This window comes from Cetorhinus maximus, chromosome 10 (assembly GCF_964194155.1).
Source record: "Cetorhinus maximus chromosome 10, sCetMax3.hap1.1, whole genome shotgun sequence".
Classification (NCBI taxonomy): domain Eukaryota; kingdom Metazoa; phylum Chordata; class Chondrichthyes; order Lamniformes; family Cetorhinidae; genus Cetorhinus; species Cetorhinus maximus.
The window spans coordinates 135,793,176-135,810,561 of record NC_135888.1 but is presented as its reverse complement, the minus strand read 5'-3'; the positions used below and the strand labels follow the sequence as shown (position 1 = coordinate 135,810,561).

General features: G+C 41.7%; 2 protein-coding genes across 2 annotated transcripts in view; both read right to left on the bottom strand.

Moving 5' to 3' along the window:
* The window catches only part of LOC144685375 (uncharacterized), a 143,472-nt gene that overhangs the window by 104,865 nt on the left and 21,221 nt on the right, over window positions 1-17,386 (bottom strand). The window lies entirely within an intron of this gene.
* On the bottom strand, window positions 1,576-9,784 carry LOC144686072 (protocadherin gamma-A10-like). The gene is made up of 2 exons (XM_078551229.1): window positions 7,105-9,784; window positions 1,576-1,625 (listed from the first exon to the last, which is right to left on the bottom strand). The coding sequence occupies exons 1-2, from the start codon at window positions 9,550-9,552 to the stop codon at window positions 1,587-1,589; spliced, it is 2,487 nt and encodes an 828-aa protein (XP_078407355.1). The 5' UTR covers window positions 9,553-9,784; the 3' UTR covers window positions 1,576-1,586.

Sequence of the window (17,386 nt, the reverse complement as noted above, 5' to 3'; positions counted from 1 at the left end):
CAATGTTGGGACTGTCCCATCAGTGGTATGCAACTTATCCAGGGATTGCGGTGGTGGTGCCTTGGACTTTTTCCATAATGTTTGATTCAATGAGCATGAATGTGTCAGGCTGTTGCTTGACCATTCTGTGCGACAGTTCTCCCAAATTTGGCACAGGCATCCACATGTGATTAAAGGAGACTTGGCGGGGTTGACAAGGCTGGGTGTGCCATTGCCATTCCTGGTGTCAAAGCAGGTGTCGGGTGGTCCGTCCGTTTTCATTACTACAAGTAATTTTTACATAGGAATAAGTAATATATTGGTGCAATTATTCTCAATGGTTCAAGACGTTCGTAAATGTCTTCTTAGTTTGTTATAATAAACATTTTGCACAAAATAATAAACTGTTTTGATATCGTGAAATAGACTTTTAGAAAAAAAAACTGTCTTCCATGGTAGAGACAAAATGCACGTTCCTTAAATGCTGCATCATTGAACAAGCTTGTGGAAATTATAAACTGCAAGTTTTTAAAGTACATGCTCTCAAGCATATGTTGTCATGATAGGAAAGGAATTTTTACAATGCATTACCATTATTCTTCGATATAACCAGTTTAATCACCTAAATAGTATAGCGTAAATAGTATAGTGCATGTTTCCTGCACTTACATAGTGCAAAGGCAGCCACTATATTGGCAATAAATTAAGAAAGCTTTCCCCCTTCTTAGAAATGTGCTAACACATTTCAGATAGCTAATTGTGAAATTTTGTATGGACATTTTTTACGGAATATTGCAAACTCTAACAAGCTACCAAGATGTGGTCATATGCTGCATCTCACGTTAACCTGCATTCACCGCAAGACAGCATCTTGGTAAAAGAGTTGATGCCAGGGGCAGGAAAGAATTGTTAAACTGCTGGTTGTCGGAAAATGTCTACTACCACTGATTAAACAGGCTGCACGTAACGTTGCCTTTAACAATTCAACTAATACCTTCTCCTAACAGCGAGCAGCTGCTTAGGGACAAATGCGGCATTGATTTCGACTTAAAATTACACTCGCCATTTCAAGTACATATAGTCACTGCCTCTGGAGTTGTGAAGAGGAGAATTTGAACACATGAACATGCTTTATGGGACACTTCACCGACATTCATGATGTTTTTATTCCTGAAATTCTCTTAGGACCTCACGGAAAAAGATTACGTGCTGTGCTGCTCCATTTTATTGGGTACCTATAGGAGACAGCAAGAGAAAAGAATGTTTGATCATTGGTGTCTTGCTGGGGTTCTCCCTTAGTCTGGAATAAGAATGGAAGGATTATATGAAGACAGATAGCACAGCAAGAACGGGTGCAGCAGAGGTCAGGGGAACAGCGAGGGTGATGATGGCTCCCTTCCCACCCTGATTACAGGGCATCTCTCCTGTTCTGTATATTTTTCACACGGATATCCACTGCCACATCCAAGAACTTGTGCACCATCTCCCCCAGTCCCTTAACCATCCTATAACATGTCACTGTGGGTGGCCACACTTTCGGGAATAATGGTTGCAAAGATACCACAAATATTGCTCAGTTAAAATTGCATTCAGTTAGCACTTGAGTCTTAAACCTGACAGCTTCTGGCTTTACACCTCCAGGCAAGCTGAAAGTATGATAATACGCAATTTGTTCCAAAATTGTGTGCTAATTTCAAACTTTCAAACAAGCTGATCTTATTGGCTTTGCACATATCTAATGCTAGTTTTCACACTTTGACCATATATTCACTTATGCATTTAATTAATTTGATATGTGATTATAGTGAAATAGTTATCCATGGTCATCATTAATTTTGCATTCTATGTCAACTCAATTATTGGTTTAATTTCAATCCAAGATAAGGGCATTTAAATGATAAACAGTGGAATGATATACAAATGCGCTAAAATACTGATGTTTCTGAGACAACTTAGTTTCACTTACAAACTATAACATTATAAGCAGTAGAAAATTCCATGAAACTCATTTGTTGCCAGTCGCCTCTCATGGTACCTTTCACATTACCCGTTTATGTTGAAGCTTTGATCTGCCAAATTAATATTGACCGCTATCAGACAGACTGGGAGCGCAATCTTTGTTAATAACAAGCAAAAATTGTCTGTTATGCCTGGAAATGCTTTTGAATTAATGCGCCAAAATCACTAGTCTTTTGGCTCTTTATATTTCTTTCACATTATATCACAGAATCACAGTGCAGAAGAGGCCTTTCGGCCCATCGAGTCTGCACAGACACGTGAAAAACACCTGACCTACCTACCTAATCTCAATTACCAGCACTTGGCCCATAGCCTTGATTGCTATGTCATGCCAAGTGCTCATCCAGGTACTTTCTAAAGGATGTGAGGCAACCTACCTCCACCACCTTCCGAGGCACTGCATTCCAGACCATCAACACCCTCTGGGTACAAATGTTTTTCCTCAGAACCCCCCTAAACTTCCTGCCCCTCAGCTTGAGCTTATGCCCCCTTGTGACTGGCCCTTCACCTAAGGGGGACAGCTGTTCCCTATCCATCCTGTCCATGCCCCTCATAATCTTGTACACCGCGATCAGGTTGCCCCTCAGTCTTCTCTGCTCCAACAAAAACAACCCAAGTCTATCCAACCTCTCTTCACAACGCAAATGATTCATCCCAGGCAACATCCTGGTGAATCTCCTCTGCATCCCCTCCAGTGCAATCACATTCTTCCTATAATGTGGCAACCAGAACTGTGCACAGTACTCCAGCTGTGGCCTCACCAAGTTTCTAATCAACTCCAACATGACCTCCCTACTTTTGTAATCTATGCCTCGATTGATAAAGCAAGTGTCCCATATGCCTTTATCACCACCCCACTAACATGCCGCTCTGCTTTCAGAGATCAATGGACACACACGCCAAGACCCCTTTGTTCCTCAGAACCTCCTAGTGCAATGCATTCATTGAATACCTCCTTGTAAAATTACTCCTTCCAAAGTGTATCACCATATGTATCAACCTCAGTGTCTTTTTTGGCAATGCCAGGTTCCTGTGAAGTCTATGATTTAAATGAGTGCATTGAGTTCAACTAATTTTACCCAATGTTTTGCACGTAGAAGTTTCAACCTTGCCGACTTCAAATCACCAACAGGTCTCCATTTCAAGCTTTTGATCCCTTGCTCACATGTTTTGTTCTTAAATGCTCCCTTACCAGATGGAGACAATTTTCTCCACACCACTCCCTCTCGCTTTATATTTTCCACCTTTACAATAATTATTCTGTACCACATTTTATATGTACCAGGCTTTCTTGTCTTGTAGTAGCATTGATTCCTCACTTCTCTAAGTTTATAGTATCTGCTGAAATAGTAGATTCAATTAAGCAATGCATTCAGCAGATTTCCTTTTTTTAGTTGGAACGTTCAGCCTTAACAAGCTATTCAAGTCACTAAGAAATCACAGCCTTAAGCTTAGCAAGCCAAATCGTGGTCCATGTAGGGGCCAATGGCAAAGACAGTGCAAGGAAATAGGTTCTGCATGGTCAGCATGGAGAGCTAAGCACTAAATTAAGAGACCCCAAAGGTTCTGAATTATTACCTGAACTGCGTGCAAATTCACATAGGGCAAATAAGAGATAAATGTTTGGTTCAAAGGCTGGTGTGGGAGAAATGGGTTCCGGTTCTGAGGGCACTGGCATTGGTACTGGAGAAAATAGGGTCTGTACCATTGGGACGGTCTACACCTGAACCATGCTGGGACCACAGTTCTTGCGAACTGCATAACTAGAGGTAGAGAAGTTTTATACTAAATAATGGGGGGAAAAGATCAAATGTGGGAAGATGTGGTATATCAAAGAAGAGGGATAAGTTAAGAGAGGAAGGCATTAATATGGGAAATCATAAAGATGCCATAACAGGTAGGGGCAGAGAGTACAAGTCTAAGAGTCAATCAACAAATAAGACTAGAGGTTACAAAAATATAAAATGAAAAATGTAAGGCATGTAGCATTTGAATAAAAGAGATGAGCTGATTATGCAAATAGAGATTAAAAAGTACGATTGAATAGCCATTACAGAGACATTGCTGCAGGATGGCATCGATTTAAAGCTGAATGTTAAATGGTATGTAATATTTAGGAAGGAAAGGATGTCAGGGAGAGGTGGAGAAATGGCTCTGTTAATTAAAAACGACATGCACAATAGACAGTGATGACCTAAGTTCAGGAAATGAAGATATTGGAGGGGTTTGGTTAGAGATATAGAATGATAAAGTCAATAAGTCACTTGTGGGATTAGTGTACAGGCCACTTAAGAGTAATCACACAACAGGACAGGGTGTCAAAGAAACAATAGTCAGAGGTTGTCAGAAAGGTCCGGTGATTATCATGGAGGTTTTAACTGACATATCAACTGGAAAAATCAGATAGGGAAAGGTAGCATAGATGAAGAATGCACAGAACGCTTTTGGGCTAATTTCTTAGATCAACATGTTCGGGAGCCAAACAGGGATGAGGCAATACTGGACCTGGTGTTGTGGAACGAGATAGGTTACTTGTTCTCATAGTGAAGGCACTCCTGGAAAGCAGTTATCATAACATGATTGAATTTTACATTCAGTTAAAGGGAGAGAAGAGTGGGTCTAAGCCTAGTATTCTAAAAAAAAGGGAAATTATGAGGGCATGAAATCAGAGCTAGTTAAAGTGAACTGGCAATTTAGGTTAAGGGATAGGTCAATAGTTTGTGGCAGACATTAAAGTGGATATTTCAGAATACATGGAATAGATGCATTCCAACGAGAAATAAAAATAAAGACCCATCAACTGTGACTAACTAAAAAAAGTTAAAGACAGTGTCGAACTTAGAAAAAAAACATATAATAGCGCAGAGATGGGTGGCAGGTCAGAAGATTGCACAGAATGTTAAAAAGGCCAGCAAAGAGTAACAAGAAATTCGTATTGAGGGAAAGATTAGGGTACGAGAGACAGCTAGCTAGAAATATGAAGGCTGACAATAAGGGTTTCTATAGATACTGAAAAAACAGCGTTAACAAAGTGAGTGTTGGTCCTATACAAAATGAGTCTGGGGAATTAATAGTGGAAAATAGGAGATGGCACATGAATTGAGCAGATATTTTGCATCGATGTTCAGTATAGAGAATATAAGTAACACCCCAGGAATAATGGTAAATCGGTAATTGGGTGGTAAGCATTCAAGAACATTACAATCACCAGCGAAGGGTTACTTAGCAAATTGTTGGAAATGCAGGTCGACAAGTCCCCATGCCCTGATGGACTTCATCCTAGGATCTTAAAAGAAGTGGCTAGTGAGGTTGTTGATGCATTGGTTTTAATTGGCCAAAGTTCACTCGATTCGGGGAAAGGCCTTTTAGATTGGAAAATAGTGTTTCATTCAAAAATGGAGGGAGACAGAAAGCAGGAAATTATAGGCCATTCAGCTGAACACCTGTCAAAGGGAAAATGTCAGAAGCCATTACTAAGGAAGTTATAGCAGGGCACTTAGATAAATTCAAGGTAATCAGGCAGAGTCAACATGGTTTTGTGAAATGGAAATTATGTTTACTCAATTTACTGGAGTTGTTTGAAGACATAACACGTGCTTTGGATAAAGGAAAACGATAGATATACTGTGCTTGAGCCACATGAGAGGTTATTGAGGAAAATAAAAGCTCATGTTGTAGGGGTAACATATTGGGGTGGATGGAAGATTGGCTAGCTAACGGAAAACAGAGAGTAGGCATAAATGTGTCATTTTCTGATTAGTAGGATGTGATGAGTGGTGTGCCATGGGGTTCAGCGTGGGCTCTCAACTTTTTACAATTTATATAAATTATTTGGGTGTTTGCTAAATTTACTGATGAGCAATTTCACTTAGATCCTGCTATGAATGATTTAATGTTTCTAAATATAGGTAGGAAAGTAAGATGTGAAGAGGACATAAGGAATCTACAAAAGGATATAGATAAGTTAGGTGAGTGGGAAGAGATCTGGCTAATGGAGCATAAAGCGATAAAATGTAATGTTGTCCATTTTGACAGGACGAATAAAAAAAAATCTTACTTAAATGGTGAGAGATTACAGAGTTCTAAGGAGCAGATGAACCTGGGTGTCCAAGTGCATGAATCTCAAAAAGTTAGTTTGGAGGTGCAGAAAGTAACTCACAAAGCTAATAGAATGTTATCATTTATTGCAAGGGGAATTGAATACATGAACAGGGAGGCTATGCTTCAGTTATATCGGGAATTAGAGGTCACATCCGGAATACTGTGTACAGCATTGATGTTCATACTTAAGGAAAAATGCAAATGCATTGGAAGCAGTTCAGGGATGTCCATGTGATTAACACCTTGAACCGGCAAATTGTCTTGCGAGGAAAGGCTGAACTGGCTAGGCTTGTATCTGCTGGAGTTTAGAAGAGTAAGGGCGACTTCATTGAAACTAGAAAGATCCTGAGGGAAGTTGTCAGGTTGAATGTGGAAACGATGTTTCTTCTGGTGGGAGAAACTAGAACTAGGGGGGTTATTGTTTAAAAGTAAGGGTTCACCCATTTAAGGCAGGGATGAGGATTTTTTTTCTCTCTCAGAGTCTTGTGAGTCTTTGAAATTCTCTTTCTCAATAAGTGGGTGAGGCAGAGTCCCCGAATAGCTGTAAGGCAGAGGTTGATAAATTCTTCATAAGCAAGGGGGTGAAAGGCTTTCGGGGGTGGGAACTAATGTGGAATTGAGGTTAAAATTATAACAGGCATGATCGTATTGCGTAGTGCAGCCGAGTAGCTCACTCCTGCTCCTAATTCGTATGTTCTTAAGTATGTATAAGTTATTCCTATGAATGCAATGTCGTGCCTTCCCATAATAGTCCCCACTTAAATTGCTGTGTTCTTTTGGCATTGAGCGCAACTTATGTGTGGATTGACACAGGTTTGCTATACCGCTGGCAGATTCTAGAATCTCTCTGAGCACCAAGACCGACACTTTGTTTCGAAAAAAGAACGTGTCTGAAATGTTATTGTAGTAATAAGGTAACCTCCGCTTCCTCCTTTACGTTTTTAGATCCCTTCAATATTTTCTAGTTAAATATATGCAAAACGTATTTAGTAAGGCGCCTCTCACCTCATGAGTTGTGTTCTTGCTCGGAGAAATTGGCTTTCCATGTTCTGCAGCGACACATGTTCCACTCTTGAGATCAGTCATGGATGCAGCCGAGCCATGTATCTTTAAAAACATTAAATCATTCATAGCTGGATCATAGTGAAATTGCTGTGGAAGGGTCTCGTTTTCATACGCCTGCATATAATTGGTTGGTATCTGAAGATTTACACTCGCCTTTTGAATTCCATGGCGCGAGTTCCTCCGGGAAAGGTATGACGTATTCCAACAACAAAAGCCACTATTACTATATTTGTTGCCCTGGTGCACATTTATAACGAGGAATAAAATAGCCACGAATAAAACAAATGAGGTTGTGCCAAATAAAATCATGAGATAAAATTTCAAATCCGATTTCCACGGTCCAGTGGTCCCCAGCATTCCAAGATTCGATGCATTTTCTGTTGTATCGTCCTGCACCGATACATTGATAGTGATTGTAGATGAAAGTGATGGCGTTCCATTGTCCCTCACCAAAATTACGACTTTTGTTCGGATTGAATCTTTGCCTGTAAAGTGGCGAATAGTCCAGATTTCTCCTGTTTCTGGAGCTACAGTGAAGAGGCTTTCATCAGTGGGCTGATAGAGTTGGTAAACAATTTGACCGTTCAGACCAGAATCCGCATCAGTAGCTGTCACTTTTGCAACCAAGTAACCTGGTTCGGCCGATCTCGGTATTGTTTCCTCAGTTGAGGACCCTTTGATTGGCAAAGGTGACACAATCACAGGGGCATTGTCATTCTGGTCCATGATGATTACATTAACGGTTACATTGTTGCCTAGTGGAGGGGACCCAGCATCATTCACTCCCACATGCACTTCAAAACTTGTTAGTTGTTCAAAATCAAAAGATTGGTGAGCATACATCATACCATTCACTGCGTTTATTGAGACGAAAGTGGATGCAGGTAAACCGTGTATCAGGCTGTCCAAAATAGAGTAGACCAGTTCAGCATTTTGATTGGAATCTGGATCAAAGGCTGACACAGAACCGATTGAAGCGCCAATAACATTATTTTCTGATACATGCACGGTGAAGGAAGGCTGCGTAAAACGTGGCGCGTTGTCATTTACATCTGAGACTAGAACTCGGATGGTTTTCGTGGTCGACAGGGGAGGGGTACCTGTATCAGTACATATAATAGTAATGTTGTACTCTGACACTTTTTCATGGTCTATACCACCATGAGTGACTAATGTATAATAGTTATTAAAAGACGTGGTAAGCTTAAACGGGATACTTCTGGGGATTGTACAATGAACGTCTACTGTGTTTTCAGAGTCTCGGTCTGTAATTCTTAGAACAGCTACTACAGTGTCCAGTGAAGCGTTTTCTGGGATCGTGCTTGACGTAGAGGTTGTTATTATTTCAGGAGAATTATCATTTATGTTAGTAATTGTTAGCAAAATCTCACAGTATACTACCAACGGATATGGACCTCTGTCCCTGGCTTGTACTGAAATCTGATAATTGTCCGTTTCTTCAAAATCCAGGATACCAGTTAACCTGATTTCTCCATTTGTCGCATCCAAGCTAAATAGCTCACGCACTTTATCAGGAGTGTGATCACTGAAAGAATAGACTACCTCACCGTTCAGGCCTTCGTCCATATCCACTGCAGTCACTTTCACAATCAAAGTATCTTTGGGTGTATTTTCCGCAGTAGTAATTTGATAGATCTTTTGCTCGCAAACCGGCGCATTGTCGTTTGCATCAGCCACAGTAACTTTAATCTGCGTTGTTCCAAATCTCTTCGGGTTCCCTCCATCAAACGCCGTTAGTGTTAGTCGATGGGTCGGCTTCTGCTCTCGGTCTAAGTGTCGCTCCAGCACGAGTTCTGGGATGCCAGCTTGCCCGCCGTCTGACTGCGATTTCAAACTGAAGTACTCATTTGGACTCAGCTGATAAGAGCGGAGACTGTTGGTTCCAGTGTCCGGATCAAGAGCGCTCTGGAGTGGAAAGGACAACCCAAGTGGCGTCGATTCTGGTATTTCTAAATTAACCTCGTTTCTCTGGAAAAAGGGCGCATTATCGTTTATGTCGAGAATGTCAACTTCAATACGATATATCTCAAGCGGATTCTCGATCACAGCCTCTAACATTAATACACAACTGAGGCCTTGTTCACAAAGCTGCTCTCTGTCTATTTTTCCCTTTATTAGCAAAATTCCAGTTTTTAAATTCACGGTTAAATATTGTTTCTTGTTTTGGGATGCGATCCGAAACCTGCGCTCGAATAGCTGTTTAACATCTAAGCCGAGGTCTTTGGCAATATTTCCAACAAAGGCACCGAGCTCTAATTCTTCAGGAATTGAGTAGCGAATGTTCCCACATACCGAATCGGAAACATACAGGAGAATTACGTAAAGAATGGGCCATTGCGATAATCGGCTATTTAGCAAGTAGGCCATTCTGGATAACAGTCTTGCAAATATAACAGTCTGATTCACAGATGAGTTTTACGCTCCTTATTGTAACGACGAGAATGTAATTGTTATTACCTTGGTTTTCCAGATTAAAAAAAAACTGTTGTTCGTCCAGCCCTGAGTGGTCTTTCTGAAAATCGCAAAGGTTATTGGTACAAATTCCGCTCGATTTTCTCGGACACTTTCTTAGATGTGAATCAAGCGGCTGGAGAGATGAATGTCCCTCCTTTCTTCGGTACTGCGCAGTTTTTGTTGTAGGGGGCGTGGTGCTAGATCCTCAGCCACATTTCCTCACCTCATTGGTAGACAGCGACACAAAGAGACCCGGCCAATTATAACAACACATAATCTTAAAGCAATAGTGCCTCTACAGAACACCGGAAGAATTGCTTTGTGCATTTAAAGTTGTACAACTTCAATTGATTTTTCTGTATAATATCTATTATATGATTAACAGGATGTCCTCACTGACGTGTAAGGCAATTAACAATAAATTTCACTGGCCTAAACACCATTCATTTGCCGAATATTGTTCATCGCTACTTGGCTCTGTTAAAGATAACAATCGAATGAATGAAACCGCCTATTCGCATTGCTTTGGCGGGTTGCTCACACGCTTGCTTGGGTAGTCTATTTATCACCTTCTTAAAATAATATCTTTAACATCCGTCTACACCGTCATGTTGTTCATATAATATGGTTCTCAGTCCTGACTGGCTGCTTTGTCGGGTTTAAATAATGCCTTCAGAAAAAAAATAAAAACATTTATTTATTTTGACAGGGTCATACTTGTAATAATCGCTCCTGGGACACGAACGTTTCAGAGTTTCAAGAAGACGCACAACCACTTTCACAAGACAGCTAGGGATCGGCAATATGTGCTGCCGTATTCGTAAGGCCCACGATTATTGCAGCCTGCACTGTGGTACAGGTTCTTGAATATTTCCATAATAACGGTCCCATTTAATGCTGAGTGTTGGTAATTTCTCGGAATGGTTGTTTAACCAGATGTATTTTCAATATCATTCCTTATCAGGCACCTGCTGTATGTATAAGGTTGAAGGTGTTGCCTTCATCAGCCATGCCATCGAAAGGCGTTGATTAGTTTATAAATAATTTTCAAAACGGCAACTAGCTCTTTCTCACATTTGTAAAAGAATATTGCAGTAATCGCAGAGTCAGGAAACGGAGTATCTTGGCGGATGCGCATACTTACCTGAATGTGTTTATTCTGCTCCAAAGTTCATAGCTGCAGATAAGCAGTACTTTTATTTGAAATTTCAGATGAACATTTAATGGGTGATCAGCGCGATAAATCCACACAACACCACTGAAGTACCGTTACATCTTTACTTCAATGACATTGGCATTTTGGAGCCACCTTGAACATTGTGCTCGTTTTCAATTAGATAGAGAAGCTTATGCTTTTTCACCAAGAGGGAGAATTATCTCGGCAGTCGTTGATTTATCCTCGAACGAGGCTATGATACATAATTCATAATTTGTGGTCTGGCAGTTTTTTGGTCTGTCAAAGGATCAAGGGATATGGGGAGCGGGAGGGAAAATGGATTTGAAGCTCAAGATTAACCATAATCATATTGAATAGCAGAACAGGCTCGATGGGCTCTATGGTCTACATCTGTTCTACCTTATGCTTTTGTGTTCTTCCGATTGTTTTCTGCCTCAGGACGTTGAACGTCTGTGTAGCCAAATTTTTAAAATGTATGTTTTTAATATCATTTTGCCTCTCCGACTAGCAGTTTCCCTTTTTAATTCATTCCTGCCCAACCATTGCCAGTTTCCCATCCCCATCTTCCAGTTATCCGCTGGCTTCTGGCTGTGATTTCCACTTTTGCCTCCTGTTCTACAGCATTATTACCGGCATGATTGATTATATTCAACTGCGTATTTTTCTACTGTACGGTCTTGTTCCGCTTCTGTGTTGTTATTTTTCATTTTCCACTGGGATAGCTCTAATCTTCGGCTGCTCTTTTTTCTATTTTTCTGGAATCTACTTGCTCCAGATACTGTTGACTGTATTCTACTCCGTTGCCATTTAGAACGCCTCGGGTCTTTATCGCTGAGCTAACTGAAGTAACACTTCAAGCTCCTATTGTTCCTCTTTATCTCGAATGTTCCTGCTTCGGTTTCAGGCTTACATCATCATTGCATATGGCATTCTTGGCATTCTCTTACAGCTACATGTATGCAATGGCGACTGCCTCCTTTAAAAAAAGCAAAAGCAGCTACTCAGTCTGTTTCTCATTGTGTTTAGATTTGAGGGTGCTCGTTGAGGATTAACCTCAAGAATGTACCCCTTTGCCATCTCAATGTAGCCACCATATTTCCTTAGGCTGGTGGAAGATCAGTAACCATATCTCCCCTAGGCCTTTGTCTTCTTTAGTTCATTGTGATGCCTACCAGATTGTATGTTTTGATACTGACCTCATCACCTTGTCCCAAATGTGGCCATCAGTTGTCAATATATCATTGTTAACATTATTATTATTATTATTATTATTATTATTATTATTATTCAGTATATACATAATTATTTTTCACTTAACCTTTCATAGGGTGTGAGCGTCGTTGGCTAGGCCAGTGTTTGTTGTCCACGCAGGGTTGCCTTGAGATGGTGACAGTGAGCGGCCTTCTAGAACTAATATAGCCCATATGGTGTGTGCACACACAGTGCTGTTAGAAAGGAAGTTCCAGGATTTTGAACCAATGACAGCGAAGGAAAGGCGACATAGTTCTGTGTCAGGAAGGTGCATGGCTTGGACGGGGAGGGCGGTGGTTTTCCCATGCATTTGCTGCCTCTTTTACTTCCATGTTGCAGAAATAGATAGTTTGGAAGGTGCTGTCGAAGGAGCTTTGACGAGTTGCTGCAGTGCAACTTGTATAAGGTACACATTGCTGCCACTGTGCATCAGTGGTTAAGGTGGTGGACGGTGTGCCAATGAAGCAGGTTGCTTTGTCTAGGATGGTGTTGAGCTTCTTGAGTGCCATTGGAGCTGCACTCATCCACGAAAGTGGAGAGCATTCCATCACACTCCTGACTTGTGCCTTCTATATGGTGGACAGGCTTTAGGGAGTCAGGAGATGAGTTACTCACTGCAGAATTCTGAGCTGCTGATCTGCGGTTGTAGCCATAGCAATTACATGGCTGATCCAGGGTTTGACATTGGGAAATTGGGCGAGGTTAATTCCATTGAATGGCAAGGTGAGATTGTTTGATTCTCTCTTGTTGGAGATGGTCATTGTCTGGCGCTTATGCAACATCAATGTTACTTGCCTCTTGTCAGCCCAAGCCTGGATATTGTCCACGTGTTTGGACATGGCCGGCTTCATTACCTGAGGAGTTGCGAATGGTGCTGAACATTGTGTAATCATCATCCACGAACTGCACTTCTGATCTTATGATGGAGAGACGGGCATACCCAGTGCCTTCATAAAGATCTTGATATCTCTTGGACTGAATCGCATTGGCTGAAGGCAGGCATCTGTGATGTTGTGGACCTCAGGAGCAGGCCGAGATGGATCATCCACTCGGCACTTCTGGAAGGAGACGGGGAAAAATGTGTCAGCCTTGCCCTTTTCACTTAGTTGCTGTGCTCCCCCAGCATTGATGATGGGGGTACTTGCGGAGCCTCCTGCTCCTGTTTGTTGTTTCACTGTTTAATTTGCTATCAATATATGTGGCCAACAGCCGTCGCACCTGAACTTCTATCGTGATGACATAGTCCTTATCTTCAAATTTTCACTTTTGTCTTATCCGCTACCTCACTGTCAGCACATCCTCCTCAGCAGGAAGTAAATGTGCATGTCAGCTCCGCTTTCCATCTGGCTTTTGAATTTACTGCCTCCATGTCTCCGGTATAAATTATCCACCCATATGAGTGGCTTTCCAATGAAAGCGCCAGCTGACATGACCCCATAGCTTCCACAGCCTTGATCACTGAAAGGCTCATGTGCAACCCATTCTCGTATCCCTTATCACCCACATGGTCTAGCCAGTTTGGACGCCACATGTTTTTTGTACATATGAAATGTATAAACTACGCTTGCACACTCCCAGATATCTTGTTTCTGGCCCTGCATTCATGGCATAACCTCCGCAGCTGTGGATTTGCTGAACCTCTTCTTTGTTTCCACTTTAGATATGGTAACCCTCAGACAGACCATCACTGCCTTAAGGTCCTCGTTACTCAGCATTTCGCATATAATTGATTCCAGATGTCCAGGGGTTGCAAAGCTGAGCGTGCCTAATGCAAACATTGGATTCGCAGAATATCACCAGATTCAGTTGCAACATATCAATGTATAGTAGACCTCAATTTTCTCTTCCAAAACAATGCTCATTAGCATGAGTGTGGGATCATCGTTTTGTGCCAAAATAGTCCATGGTTCGATTTCCCAATTCTCACCCACCACCTTACGCCTCTCTTCCATCCCACCACCCAGTCACAAAAAGCTACAAGCGTTCGGGGCTCGTGAGTATTTTTGCTCCAAAATATAATTCAGACTTGCATTTATATAGCGCTTTTTACCGGACGTCTCAAAGTTCTTTGGAACGTCACTTATTGTAACGTAGGAAACACGGCAGCCAAGTTCTGCACAGCAAATTCACATAAACAGCAATGTATAATGACCGGATAATTTGTTTTTGCAATGTTGATTGAGGAATAAATATTAGTCAGGAGACCGGAGATAACTGCCCTGCTCTTCTATTAAATATTTCCATGTGGCCTTTTATATCCACCCGAGCAGGCAGATGGGGTATCAGTTTATTGTTTCATGCAAAAGGCTGCACCTCAAACAGTGCAGCACTCCCTCAGTTCAGCGCTGCCCCAGCACTCCATTGAGATGTCAGTGTAGAATGTTGGGCCCAAACCCTGGAGCTGGATTTGAACCTTGAACTTTTTGACTCAGATCCGAGATTCACAACTCAGAGACCACCCTTTCATCAGTCTCAACTGCTTATTAAAAAGCCGTACCATGAAACGTGCTATTTAAGTATGTGCAACACATGCTGGCCTAGCCAGCGACGCCCACATCCTATTTAAGAATGAAAAAACACAGCCCTTTCCCAACCTCGCCCCCCACCCCCGCCATGCTGCCTTAAACTCCTCTCTCTCTAGTTTGTCTCATTTCTATCCTAGTCTTCGGAATCCCATTTGATCGTTTTACCACTAAACCGAATATTCCTGAACTTCTTGGCTCTCACGCCAGTTCTCATTGCAAATGGTCCATCGATCGATAATAACAAAGCCTCCCCCTTCTAAAACCAGGTACATCATACCAGGTCGTAAAAAAATCGACTGCGGATGCCCTGCTCGTGCAAAGGAGGACCCCATCTCCAATCTTCCCCTGACCTGCAAAAGTTGTGCCCAAATCCATAAATCATTTATCCACGATGCATTACTCGTCACGCATTTCACATAATTCCTTAAAATCTTCTAAATCTCCTTTAATGGATTCCTTAAAAGCTTCCTTTGGCACCAGTATTTTGGCCTTACTTCCTATTTCTTCACATTTGATTCTGTGTCCATCTTCTTCTCTGCGTCTTTGAGCTTTTTTCTACTTGGAAGTCTATGATAGTCATGTTAGTTAAACTATTCATGCAGTTAAACATTGACTATTGGTTTCATCAATAACTAGATCCTTGCTAATCATGAACACACAACTTAGCCTTACTTTTAAAAGTGGAAAATTTACTGAAGTTTCAGGGAACGGATTTAAGAGTCGTTAAGAATCCCTTTCCATTCTCGCAGTCTAATGTCAAGACCGTAACAACGTGAGGAATTTTAACATAACGAAAGTTAGATTCGATAGGTTTAAGCATTAACCACACATATCCAGTTACTTAAATGTTCTGAGTTTCGTCTTTCGTTATAAAGGCGTTAATTAGTTTACAAATAGCATCAGAATCCTCTTCTCCATTAGCCTTCTCTGAGAACTTATTTTAGAACTGCATCAACATTCGTATGACAATTATGTGCTTATGTTCTCTTCTCACTCTAGATTTTCAAATTGTGCCAAGTAAGTTTGCTTATTCCTCCGTAACAAACAAGTCATTTTTAAATTTGTTAATCCGATGTCGGCGTCGCCGGCAAGGCCAGTGTTTATTGCACATCTTTAATTACTCTTGAAAAGGTAGCTCCGCATTAGCCAACTTGAACTGCTGCAATCTCCGTGGTGTAGGCATTCCCACGGTGTTGTTCATTGGAACTTCAGGAATTTTGAACCAGCAACGATGAAGTAACAGTTCCACATTTCCAAGTCAACGATGGCGTGTAACTTGGAGGAGAACTTGAGGATGGTTGTGCTTTCAAGCACCCGCCGCCGCCGCCCTTGCTCTTCTTCGCCTAAAGTTTGCAGGTTTAGCAGGTGCTATTGAATAAGCCCTGGCGAGTTGCTGCAGTGCCCCTTGTAGATAGTGCAGGCTGTAGCCATGAGGCGCTGGTGGTGGAAGAAATTAAAACTTAATGGGATGGTCGGGGAGTCATTGTAGTGGGTTGCTTAGCCCGAGATTCTGTAGAGCTTCTGAGTGTTGTTGAAGCTGCTCTCATCCAAGCAAGTGTGGAGTATTTCAGCACTTTTCTGACTCATTTACAATAGGTGCTGAAAAGCTTTGAGGAGTCAGGGGTTGAGCTGGTAGGATAGAAAAAATGCCTCTTGGCGTAGCTTTTAAGCTTGGCATTTAATCAGCATGCCTTGGGAAAATAGGAATAGTGCTGATGGGGAAATATATTGATGAAGCAACTGCAGATGGTTGAACCTAGGACTTTGTCCTGAGTATCTCGTGCAGAAATATTCTGGAGCTGAGAAGGTTGTCTTACAAAACTAGAGCCATTTCCCTGTGCGCTAGTTTTGACTTCAGCCAATGTAGAATTTTGCCCCTAATTTTCACTGATTTCAGTTTTATTGAATATCCTTGATTCCACAGTCCACGAAATGAACTTTGCTGTCAATAGAAGTCATTGTCATCTCATCTCTGGAATCAAGTTCTTTGGTACTTGTTTAGAAAGACTGTAATGAGGACTCTCTTGGTGTAATCCAAGCTGAGAATCGGTGATCAAGTTATTGGTGATTGAGTGCCCCTTGACAGCACTATCGTCACCTTTCATCACATGGCTGATGATTGAATGTGGACTGATATGGCTAGGAGCTGGGTAGTAAGTGGATGGATTGCATTTGTCCTGCTTTTTCTATGAACAAGCCATACGTTGACATTTATGCGCTTTGTTGGCTAAGAGCTAGTATTGTAATCATATTGGAACAGCTCGACTACAAGCGGAGCTAGTGTTGTTCGTGCACAGTCGTGCACCTCCAACATGATTGGGTTCGTGATGCTTCATCCTCCCGACACACATAAGGTCAGAAGTGGAGACGTTTTCTGGCAATTGCACAGATTTCAGTCCATTCTATTCAACACTCCTCAGATAATGAAGCATTCACTGGCTATGCATCAAGAGCTGGAAAATGTTCAAACCTGGACTGACAAGTGACAATGACAGGCAATGACAGCTTTCAACAGGGGGGTGTCTAGCCACCAAGAATTTACATTCAACGGCATTGTTATCACTGATCAGCCCCGCCACGCCCACATACCATCTTCTACACTCTCCGTTGAACCACGTTTGACCCCCGTCTTGATGGAGATAGTAGCGTGAGGGATATTATAGGCTACAGATTGTTCTAGAATCAATTTCTGCTGATGGCCTACGGCGCCTCGTGGATGCCCAGTTTTCAGTTGCTACACCTGTTCTAAATCTATCCCATTTACCGTGGTGGTAGTGCCAGGTAAGACAATAGA